Source organism: Neophocaena asiaeorientalis, unplaced genomic scaffold (genome assembly GCF_003031525.2).
Source record: "Neophocaena asiaeorientalis asiaeorientalis breed wild unplaced genomic scaffold, Neophocaena_asiaeorientalis_V1.1 scaffold268, whole genome shotgun sequence".
Taxonomy (NCBI): Eukaryota; Metazoa; Chordata; class Mammalia; order Artiodactyla; family Phocoenidae; genus Neophocaena; species Neophocaena asiaeorientalis.
The window spans coordinates 332,608-344,655 of record NW_020173979.1 but is presented as its reverse complement, the minus strand read 5'-3'; the positions used below and the strand labels follow the sequence as shown (position 1 = coordinate 344,655).

Sequence of the window (12,048 nt, the reverse complement as noted above, 5' to 3'; positions counted from 1 at the left end):
GGGCCCTGCCCTCAGGGACCATATAGCATGGTGGTGGGGAGAGGCACAGGGCAAATGGTTCCAATACATGGTGAGTACAGCGTGAGGCACAGAGGGAGCATAGAAGAGGTTTCGCCCCCAACGGCCATAGGTGGGCAGAGGCTTGAAGACAACTGGCCAGGGACATCTGCTTTGCAGAAGCTCAGAGAAGACACAGAGCACGGCTTGTTGGGAGACTTGTAGATGGTCAGTTGCCTGGGTCAAAAAAAAAAAAAAAAAAAAAAAAAAAAAAAAAAATCAACTCCCAATAGTTCATGGAATCTAAATGTAAAAATCTACAATTGTCAAACTTCTAGAAGAAAATGTAGCAAAACATCTTTGAGATCTAGACTTGGGCAAAGCTTTCTTAGACATAACACCAAAAGCACAGTCCATAAAAGAAAAAATTGACAAATTGGGCTTCAAAGTTCTGTTTTTTGAAAACTGTAAAGAGATTGAAAAGACAAGAAACAGACTGGGAGAAAATTTATGCAAAGTATGTGTCTGATAAAGGACTTGTATCCAGAATATATAAAGAGTCCTCAATAATTTTTAAAGAAAACAACCCAGTTTTTTTTTTTGCATTTTTTTAATTGGATTATAATTGCTTTACAATGGTGTGTTAGTTTCTGCTTTATAACAAAGTGAATCAGTTATACATATACATAGGTTCCCATATCTCTTCCCTCTTGCATATCCCTTCCTCCAACCCTCCCTATCCCACCAGTTTTTTTTTTTTTTAAAAAAAAAAGGGCAAAAGGTTTGAACAGACATTTCACCAAGTATATATAGATATAAAATAATATCACATGTGAAGATGCTCAGTATCTTTAGTCATTGGGGAAATTCAAGTTTAAAACCACATTAGCTACCATTAAACGCCTATTGAAATGGCTAAAATCAAAAAGACTGACCATAACAAGTGTTGACAAGGCTGTGGAGGACCTGAAACTCTCATCCCCTGCTGGTGGGAATGTAAAATGATACAACCACTTTGGAGGATGGTTTGGCAGTTTCTTAAAAAGTTAAACATATGCTTACCATGTGACCCAGCCATTTCACTCCTAGGTATTTACCTGGAAGAAAGGAAAACATATGTCCATAAAAGACAAATGTTCAAAGCAGCTTTATTTGTAATAGCCCCAAACTGGAAACAATCCAAATGTTCATCAACAGGAGAATGAATGGAGTAGCAAAGCAATACATTCCATGCAGTGGAATACCTAACCCAGCAATAAGAAGTCTTGAACTATGGATACGTACAAGAGCATGAATGAATCTCAAAACAATTACACAAAATAGTAGATACTGTATAGAAAGTCCTAGCAATTATAACCTAGTATATAATGACAGAAAGTAGATCAGAGGTTGCCAGGGAATGGGTGCGGGGTTTAGGGAAGATGGTGGAATTGCCAAGGGCACAAGGAACAAGGAAAACATGAAGGATGATGGCTCTGTTAATTATTTTGATTGTGGTGATGGCTTCACAGCTGAATACGTATATCAGAACTTCTATCATACACAGTAAGTATGTACAATTTATTGTGTTTCATAAAGCTGTTGGAGGAAAAATCATTGGGAGGAGAAAGAATTTATTCATATTAACTTTTTGAGCTTTTACTTCATTGACTATATATCTTTTAAACTTGTGATTACTGTCTTTAATTCATTTAAAATATCCTCTGTTTGCACAATTCTGTGCTAAATAAGGTGTGTCCCTCCCTCACGGAGTTCTGTGATTATCTAGGGGAAAACCAAACATCCTCAGCTCACTTCTTTAATCTCAGACTAAGTTCTGTTTAAGAAGTAGGGATGAAGGAGGCAGGATGGGATGCTGGGAAGGAGTCGGGAGGAGGGATGACATCCAGGTTGGGTTTCATGGGAGAGATCAGAATTCTCCAGGATCCTTGTCGTTACCGAGAGCCTTTCCAACAAAACCCTCTGCACAAGCCGCCATCAGCCTTTGGTTTGTACACATCCATTGTTGAGATTACACACAGCTGTTCAAGAGTCCACTTGACGTGAGGATGGGCTCTCATGGGTTCATCTTCCCTCAAGATCTCATTCAGGGCTTAGCTTGCCTTCCCATCACCAAGTCTGTGTACCCGCCCAGATGACACACATCTGGGAAGTGCTAGGAAGAGGATTTACCATCTCCTTATGAAAATCCTTCATCATCAGACAGAGCCAGTTGCCCCAGATACAATATTTCCTTTTCCTGCTTTCCTTGGAGGGGTGGGGCCCCTCTGTGCGAGCTCCGTGGTCTGTCTCTGCTTGATGACATCTCTCTCTTCCTCTCCAGTCCACGCCTCTCTCCCTTCACGTTCACCCATGTGATGTACCTCTTTGCCAGAGGAGTCTGCTCAGGGACCAGGGTATGCCTGTCACGCAAGCCTCCTTGGGGTCATGATCTTTTAACAGCTTGTGCTGACACTTAACTAAGTTGGCTGATTTCATTACAGCCAGTTCACAACGTGGTTGCAGCTCTGTCAGTGGCCTTATTTATATAACCTGTATATTTCGTTGCTCTTTATAGTGCATGTTATGCTTTTTTAAAACTCCCTTTTGAACGCTAAAAATCTAATAGCACTTATTCTCTAAAAGACCAACCAACTCATTCATTTCCATTAACCAAAAAGTGACAGGCAAAAACTTGTCATGCCAGCAATAGTTTTAGCCGTACCGACAGCAACTAAACCCAAGAAAGGAAAGGTGCAGAGGAGGAGGGGGGATACCAGTTGGATTTCTGCTACGTTCCGGGCACGGTACTAGGTGCTTTATGAATGTTATCTGGCATATCTTCACTCACACGCTTTTAGGAAGCTGTCGTGATCCTCATTTTACAGAGAAGGAACCAAAGGTTGGAGACCGTGTGCCCTTTTCCCACAGTGGGGATGGACTGGTAGGGCAGAGATTTGATTACAGCATTGTCTTCCAGCCTTGGAACCACGCGATACAGACCCCCAGCCAGGAGAGAAATTACAGCTAAGGGATAACCATTTCTCCAGCTCCCATATAGCCAGGCATCTCTCAGATTATATGTGCAAGGGAGAAAAACGAGAAGCCGCTTAATCTTTGCCTGTGCATTCCTGGACAGATCGAAGAGGGAAGTCAGGACTGACTGTAACGCTGTTACAGAGTTACCCCTGCATTTCACTAATCGCATTCCAGCTGGATCTTGTAATGTGGCGAGGTTCCTGTCCCAGTTAACCAGCAGAAGAAATTGTTTCTAAGAGCCTGTATAAAAAGTACTCAAAATAATTTATTTCTCAACACAGAGGTTCCCATGGATGAGCGCGCCTATTCAGGTCGGATTAGTTGGCTTCTGGTGAGTAGAATTACTTTGATGTCATTAATTTCTTGTTTTTAAGATAAGTATACAGCATATGAAATGTGAGGGATAATATGGGACACACGTTTTGAAAATGAGACCATCCCAGAACATCTGGAACTTACGGTCCCAGTCATTAGCTAGACATAAGCTGTCTTTAGAGAAGCCTACAACATTTGGGGCTATTTGTGTGATTCTTTTTTAAACGCCTTTATCTCTTTGATTTAAAAAAATATATATATTTTGGCAGTCCTTGGTAGTAAAATTATACGAAAAGGACATATTTTTGGGAGACAGCATAACACTCGAATGAAAGAAAGGGGATTGTTATCAAAGTAAAATAATAAAAAAGAATCTGAAAAGTCGACCATTTCAAAAATGCTCTGATTCTTTTCTTTTTTTTTTTTTAAGTTTGGTATTTGCTACACCTCTGTGCTGTGCTCTATTTCCTCAGAAAAGGTATGTATTTGTTACTCTTCAGAGTGATCATGCGTTTTAATCCTAAAAACCAGTTGAAGACACAGGTCCATTTCACTAGTAGGAAAGTTGAGTCTCAAAAAGATAATGAAGCCAAGCGTCTAAAAGGAAGAGATAAGAGGCAGAAATGAAATGCGTGTCTGTTTAATATCAAAATTCTCTTTGCCCAGCTCTTTTCTACCTGCTACTGTTATATTTGAAAATTCTTTATTCTTGTGTAAGACTCAGGTTAACTCTGGTGCCAATTTGCTCTTATAAAAATTTAAATGTGGCTCGATGTCCAATCCATTGGCAAATGCAGATATATTCGAATTTAAGTTCCACCCCCAGGGACAGCAGTTATATGCACTTAGCTTTGGTGGTTGGTATATTTGCTTCCCTTCTTCCTACTTAGGGGTTTTTTTTTTTCTTTTTTTTCTTTTTTTGCCTTAAAAGCTTGATTGTGCACGTGTCTTTCATCACAAGCTGCCCTTGAATCCTGCCTTTGATGTAAGAACTGCATTGACAGGCATTAAATCAGCATCACATAAATCTAAGGCTTCGGCTTTTTTCTATTCTAACATCAAGGCACAGAGGAGCAGCATTTTGTTGTTTTGCTGTGGTCTGTGTTACCAGACTCCTGCCCTTGTAATATCCTTCGTGGGCCAGCGGGCCCCAAACATATGGCCTTTAATGCCCTAGGCTTTCACAGTGGGTTTGGGATGAGGTATTCTGTTCTAGAACTAACTTCATCAGGTCCCTCTACCTGATAGAAAAATCCATCTTTTATCCGGTCTTTCACTTCTGCCTTTGACCCCCACTGTTCTTAGTTGGGGATTTAAATTTCAAGGAGAGGGAACTTTTATCACCTTGATGCCTAGCTAAGCCCCCTTTGAAAAGGGCGGGACCTTCAGAACCTCTGTTGAAGCCCAATACAGATGAGTTTCCTAAAGAGAAGCACTCGTACCTATTTAATTGTACAAACCCCAGAATCTCAGGGCTTAAGGTAAGAAATGTTTATTTCATTAGTATAGCGCATTGGAATGTGTGTTCAGCCCTTGACCTTGTGCTCGGTGACTTAGGAACATGGCATTTGGGTCGAGAAAGATCTGACTTCAAATCTCAGTTACACCTCCAGTTTCCTTATCTGTAAAATTAGGATAATCCCTGACTTGCCAGGTTTTTATAAGGGTTAAAACGCATAACATCGGACCAGGAAACTGAGTACTAAGTCATACCCATTATCATTATCATCAGCAACATGATTTTAAAATTACCCAAGTTCCCACTATATGGAAAAAAAATAGCCATTGTGGTTTTTTTCTAGTTTTTTTCTATATTCATAATTTTTCTCTTTTTTGCATATGTTTATAAATCTGTATCCTACCTTTTTTTTTTTATTTTTTTTATTTTTGGCTGTGCTGGGTCTTCGTTTCTCTGCGAGGGCTTTCTCTAGTTGCAGCAAGCAGGGGCCACTCTTCATCACGGTGTGCGGGCCTCTCACTATCGCAGCCTCTCCTGTTGCGGAGCATAGCCTCCAGACGCACAGGCTCAGTAGTTGTGGCTCACGGGCCTAGTTGCTCCGCGGCATGTGGGATCTTCCCAGACCAGGGCTCGAACCCGTGTCCCCTGCATTGGCAGGCAGATTCTCAACCACTGCGCCACCAGATAAGCCCCCTGGCAGGAGTTCTTTAGACCCAACCAAGTTGTCAGTTACTTGCCACGCAGTCATAATTTGGATGTTTGGTGGTCATCTGGGTGGATCTTTTCAAGTCCAAAGTGATAGAGCAATAGGAGAACGAGAAAGACTGAGTGGGAAAAGCCTTGGCCTCAGTGCACTTCTTCACGGCCAGAGAACTGGTCTCTGCCAGATCCTGCAGGCGACGTCAGCTGCCACTTAACGGGCTACTCGAATCTACATGGCTCAGGATAAGTCCCAGCCACCCTTCAGAGGGGAGCCATAGCCCAATAGGCGGATCGAGATTATGGCCTTTGAGGCCCCGCATTGGGTGCCAGAAAAGATGTTGCAGGAAAGAGAGTGGGGTGCGAGAGGATGGTCACATCCCAAGTCATGTCTGTGTCCCTGGGGTGGCCGCCAAGTGTGGGTTCTTGGCTTTGTGCAGGCAAGAATTCAAGAGCAAGACCTAGTAAAGTGAAAGAAGGTTTATTCAGGGAGATACACACTCCATAGACAGAGTGTGGGCCATCTTGGAAGGCAAGAGGCCTCCCACCTTTTTTACCTCGGAGTTTACCACATCTCAACTATACTAAAGAACTAATCTTTTTAAAAGACTAATTATATAGTGTTACCAAACCCAGGTTCGGCTGCTTGCCGCTCAGAAGCCAATAATTCAAGAGGCAAGTGTCAGTAGAAAGGAAAGGTGCTTTAATCAGAAAAGCTGGCAGTCTGGGGAGATGGTGGACTTGTGTCCAGAGACCGGCTCTGATGATTCTGCTCAGCCATGACAGTTTTTAAAGGGAAAAAAATGGAGGGGGAAGAATCTCAGCGAATCATCGAGGCAGGAGGCTGGATTCTGCATCATTCTCCGTTGAGTGCAGACTGGCTGAGTCTCTTCACATGTTATCTCGCCCACATGATCTGCCTGCGGGATTGCTTAGGGGGATTCGTTGTGGGTAGAGAGCTAGTCATTTTTTTAACTGCTTACTTCTTCATTCTTCTTTTTATCTAGGAAAAGAATCAACAGGTTAGACAAGGCGTGGTGTGCATTCAGGACAGCACAAGTCAGGAGTTAGGCTAATTGCCTAGTGATCTCATCCCTGTCATTAGGTTCTTTTAAGATCAGAGGGCAACAGAAATGGGCAAACAGGAAAGGGGCAAACGAGTTGCTTTCAATAACAAAATGTCCACAGTTTTTCTGGACAGTTTTTCTTCATCCTTAATACATATGCACATATAAAACATTCGAGTACATTTTTAAATGTATAAAGCAAGCACTAACGGTGGTCAACAAGAGATGTTTTTTCTCATACATTTTAGTATTTTCTGAAAGTTTTAGAATAAGTATGTTTTACTATACAGTGGACAAAAGCAGATTAACGCAAGTGAATTTGTAGTGCTAAAAAATTCCACTGAGTGCATATATCTTTTTTTAATTAACGGTGAACATTTATGTTGTTTTCCTTGGGAAGTGGCGTGACCACAGGTTGTTTTCCAATACCATCAGGGTCTGAGAGTGTCATCACCATACCTCCTTGCTGGCAAAAGTGGTTTTTAAGGCTTTTAATAAGATGAGAGGTAAAAAGCGTATCTCAGTGTTGGGTTTTGATGGTGCTTTTCTTTGATATTTAGTGACAGTTGTCTGAGAGGGACAGGATACTCGTTTTCTGGGCACGTGAAGCATTTTTCAAACAGGACTCTGTTGTCCCAGTCACAGGGGGTGGGTGGGGCTACTCTCTCTCCTCTCTCCAGGTTCTAATTCCCACCTCCACCCGTGGAATGACCCTGTCTGTCGTTTCTCCCTTCTCCCAGTTCCATGTCTGTGACAAGCTTGGAGGCCGAGCTGCAAGCCAAGATCCAAGAGACCCATCCTGAATTACGGCGCGTGTACTTTAACAAGGGATTATAAAGTAGGGAAAGAAACATCTTCAGAGGATCCTACCAACCACAAGTGTGGTATAGCCAAGTTGGTAAGGAATATCCTGGTTCTGGTCGACAGGTGACAGATACCTTTTAACGATCCACATTAGCCTTTTAGAGTCAAGCTGCTACTTACAGCACAGCACCTGGGGTGGCCTCCCCTTACATTTGAATCATGGTATAATTTACAGAAACACCCTTCCTGTAGCTTTTATAGTCACTGTTTTTTCAAAGACAATATCCCAACCCTCACCCAGAGTTTTCAAAAGCACCGCTAGGCATAGAGTAGATGTTCAGTATATTGACTGTCAGTCAATGAAAAGGAAATCTGTTTAAAATACTGAATTTTTATCCTACTCTGGTTTCAAATCAAGGAGAGCTCAGTAGTGAGTTGAGAAAACACAAAAGCTCTGAAGCTAAACTGTAAAAGAAAATGACTCGTAAATATTAAGGACAGTTTACTTTCCTGCCCAGTTCGGGCTGGAGGCGACCTGAAGTAGATGATGAGTTCTTTGCATTTGTAGGATAAAAGCTCCTTCATACACCTCCCGGAAGTCAGAGTGATAGACAATTGTGAAAGGTCCCTGCTGTCAACAGCTGTATGCTTTCATATTGCTGGTGGATTTCTTCGGTTGAGTTTGAAATTTATTCTATTTTACATTCTTATGAAGATATCAATCTTACCTTGCACTTGTTGACTTTATATTCAGTCATTTAAATCAACTAATCAAATAACGGAAATGCACAAATGTCAAATTTTGGAAGTATATTTGAAACCAACGCTGTATGACTGGGTTGAATCTGGCGTGTTTGATTTTTTTTTTTTTTTAGAAGTGAGAGAACAGTTCCCTCTGCCTACATGTCTTTTCTTGTCATCCTCGTAGATCTCTTTGGCTTTCAGAAAGATACGGAAATAATGTGTATGTGAATCAATGACTCAATGAGTTTTACTTGAATGTTGTATATTACATTCCACCCTGTTTGAAAATAATGAACCCATGGACCACTGTTTACATCATCTGTAGTATCTTCACATACAATATATTTATGTTAATAGATTATGTTTCAACTCTGTAGAGGTTCAAAGGCATATGTGAGGTGGTCATTTCACTGAGTATAGACCACTCGATTCAATTTGTGATTCAGAGACTTATAAGTGGGAAAAAAATGTAGAAACTAGTTTGGGCAAATTTTTCCTGACACTGTGACCAGACTGAATTTCCTCATAAAGAAAAAATGGTGTGCCTCGTGTCTGTGTTTCTCTTTTCTCTGAAACGATGAATGGACCTGAAGGTTTTGGGCCACTCTGAGCCTTCCTTTATATACTGCCAGAATATTCTCATTTAGATTTCCTGTCTTAAGCCATTTGAAGCAAAAGAGCTTCCCCATGACATTCTGGCCTTGGATGTCTTTTGTGGCCATAGATGCTTCTCTTTAAAAATGGGTAAAAGCAGGAAATTCAAGGCAGAGCTCCACGAGGTGCTTAAAGGGCACTTTTAACAAGAAACTAAAGCCCTTGAGGCCTACCCCACTCGCCCCAGCTAATCTCAGAATGCTTACCCCCAGTCAGGTGGCAGCTCCATGTCCAAATCTTAACCTTCGTTGAAAAATTAATGAATGCCTGGTTGGAAGATTGACAAACTGACCAAAATTTTAATACACACCAGGATGAGATGGCCAAAGGATCATTACAAAAGGGATAATGAGCCTGGAGATGTGTCTTTTTAAACATTATCTGTTGAAGCTTCTGACTCTTGATGCTTTTATAGAGAACTATGAATTGTATAGTTGAATCATGGTTTATAAAAAGGAACAAAATGAACCAAGATTGGCGATCTTTGCTGATCTCTTAGGAATACCTCTTCTGGAGAAAAGTTCACACGAAGTGCAATATGCTTGTAAAGGTAAATAGTTATTAATATTTCTAGCAACATGATATAAAGAATTATGACTGTAAGTATTAACCGACTGGCAGCTTTTTTTCAGTATTAGCACAGTGTCTGGCCAGTGTTGGAGTCGATGTATTATTTCAGTTCAACTGGATGAAATGTTAAATAAACTCAGAATGAAAAAAAAATTCTCTCTTTCATTTGTATGTAAAGGATGATGCAGTTTTTATGTTATACTCAATGGTACCTTTCATTCTAACTTAATATCTGGGTACCATCAGTAACTCCTGATGAAGAGATATTTTTGTATTATGCCTTTAGCAGGAAATATATTTCTAGTCCTGGCTACCAGTTTTCCACCTTCTTGAACACCATAGAGGCTCCCACCCGCCCCACCACGGCAGCCCCACACAGCGTAATTCCAGGTACGTTCGTTATGACACAGGGGGAATGAGATTCTGCCTTAGACCCTGATGACTGACACCCTTACACATGTGGTCAGGTCAATTTGCTTTTATATTGTTTGTCAGATTCTAATGTGGAACTAGCGTTTACCATAGTTCACAGAGAAAATCTAAATTGAACCCAGGATTGGGGAGTGCCTTATTAAGAGACGTAAAAAAGAACTGAGCATTTTACCCACCGTGGTCACGTCTCTGCTCTGTGTTGCTACAGGACCTCTGTTTATCACTTAAATTATTGAAATATATTCAAGAGCTTGGGCCTAGGAGTCAGAGCCGCTACAGTCTTGGTTGTACCCACTTTTAAAATAAACGTATCTGGGCTGGTGACATTCTCTGTGACCTTCAGTTTTATTAGTTTAGATTGGAGAGAATAATTGAATCTACCTCACAGAGTTGTAAACAAGATAATTCCAGCACAGCGGTTTACGTAGTGCCTGGTACAGAGTAACCATTCAGTGGACGATTGCCAATTGTCTACAGATGTTGGACGTGCATTCCAAATGCCAGTACATCAATCTACTGGTAAGATTTCAGAATCTTGGCGGCTTCCCCAGAGATAACCCACAACTTCACTAAAAGTAGCAGATTAAAGTGGCCGCGGGGAGACACTTGAATCCATCCTTTTAAAACGTCCAACGATTAAGGTTTTGCCTAGATGAGACAGAGGTAGGAAAGTCTCTGCTCACAGATGAGAAAGCTGGGGCTTCAAGTGGTACAAGTTCAAGGCTGTTCCTGGTCGCTTGAAAACTATAGTGGCAGCTAAGGTCTGACACCTGAATCTACAGCCCTGTCCAAAAAGTGTAAACAACTGGAACACTCCAATAACATTAGTTTTTCAAATTGGTGTATTCTTGTGTATTCATAATTTCACTAAAAGCCAAAGAAAGGTCAGGTTACATCTGTTAGTGATGTTATAAAGTATCAAGCTCTAGATATTCAAAGTATGGTCCATAGCCCAGCAACATCCAAGTTTGTTAGAAATGCAAGTTCTTGGGCCCCAGCCCAGACCTGCTGAGCCAACATCTGTCAGATAACAGGAGCCCTGAGATCCCCGTATGTGTCACAGCTGGAGAAGTTCTGGCTGTGCCACATCTCCGACGCTCCCAGGGACCCGAGCTTCACTGGGTCAGTTTCAGATCAACTTCTAATACTCTGTGAATTTGCGTATTTACCCCTCACCAGATTCCAAGGACGCTTCCAGCTTCAATGTTGACGTTCTTAGGGACATAGGGTCAACAAGCTTACGAGGGCAGGGATTTCTGTTTTGTCCACGGCCGTAGCTCCATCACCTAGAACAACTGGCACCAGCGAAGGGTCCCCATATGGTCATCGGGTTCATCCTGGGCTCTTTCTGGGAATCTGAAGAAGGGTCTTCACATTTCCAATATCCAGTTGTGGAAAAGAAGCCACTTGGCGTCACGGAGAGGTCATCACCAAGATGTGGAAAGAACAGGGAATCTGAGGGTTTCTGGGACCAGAGCTGGCCATGAATGATACCCTTGGGAACCAAGAGGCAAAATGCGCATCCAAGTTGTAACCATTGTTGTGGAGCCAGCCCACTGTCACGGAGGACACCACTGCCGCTGTAGCTTTTGGAGACGAAGGAGCACTCGGGACAATACACATAGGGGCTTGTTGAACCCTCAAGGAGCCCGCGATATGCCCAGTTTTAAAGAGAAGGAATTTGAGGCTCAGAGATGTGGGCTGATTTGTCTAATGTCATGCGGTGGCCCAACTGCTATCTCAGTCCAGGCCTGTCAGACTCCAGTGTCTTCCACTGTACTTCACAGCTTCTCCATCAATAGGAATACTTAGAACTAGCTTCGGTACAGCATTTTACAATCTTCAACGTGTTTTTATTTCTGCATACATTACTCCTTGTAATACCCCCGACAGTTCCTCTGAGCATCATCTCCATTTAAAAAGTGGGGAAACAGTCTTGAAGAAGTGAAATCACTTACCACCAACCTAACTTGGGGGATTCAAAGGATTATAAAAGATGTATTCACGTTCCCACACACACACACCCACAAACAAAAGGTTTATGGAACATACAGAATTCCAATAAGGACCCAACCAAGGCCAAAGGCAGATCAGCAAGGTCATTTCCAGATAGGATCCCCTATTAGAGTAATAGGAACAATGGTTTTCAAAGTGTGGTCCCTGGTCCAGCAGCATCAGCATCACTGGGAACTAGAAATGCATGTTCTCAGGCCCTCTCGTACTGAATCAAAAACTCGAAGGTGGGACCCGGCCAACTTCTAACAAGCCCTCTGAGTGACTGACACAGTC

The 12,048-nt window shown here is 42.0% G+C and overlaps 1 protein-coding gene across 6 annotated transcripts in view; it reads left to right on the top strand.

The window, feature by feature from the left end:
* SFXN1 (sideroflexin 1) overlaps positions 1 to 8,654 on the top strand; it is a 52,247-nt gene extending 43,593 nt beyond the window's left edge. For 5 of the 6 annotated variants that reach the window (XM_024753390.1, XM_024753389.1, XM_024753395.1 and 2 more), the window contains 3 exons: positions 3,297 to 3,346; positions 3,761 to 3,808; positions 7,296 to 8,654. In XM_024753390.1, the coding sequence (XP_024609158.1) occupies positions 3,297 to 3,346; positions 3,761 to 3,808; positions 7,296 to 7,392 (195 nt within the window). In that variant the 3' untranslated portion in view covers positions 7,393 to 8,654. Of the gene's footprint in view, positions 1 to 2,320; positions 2,394 to 3,296; positions 3,347 to 3,760; positions 3,809 to 7,295 lie in introns of all 6 variants that reach the window. The other variant, XM_024753396.1, reaches the window with a different exon arrangement.
* Positions 8,655 to 12,048: the final 3,394 nt, after the last annotated feature.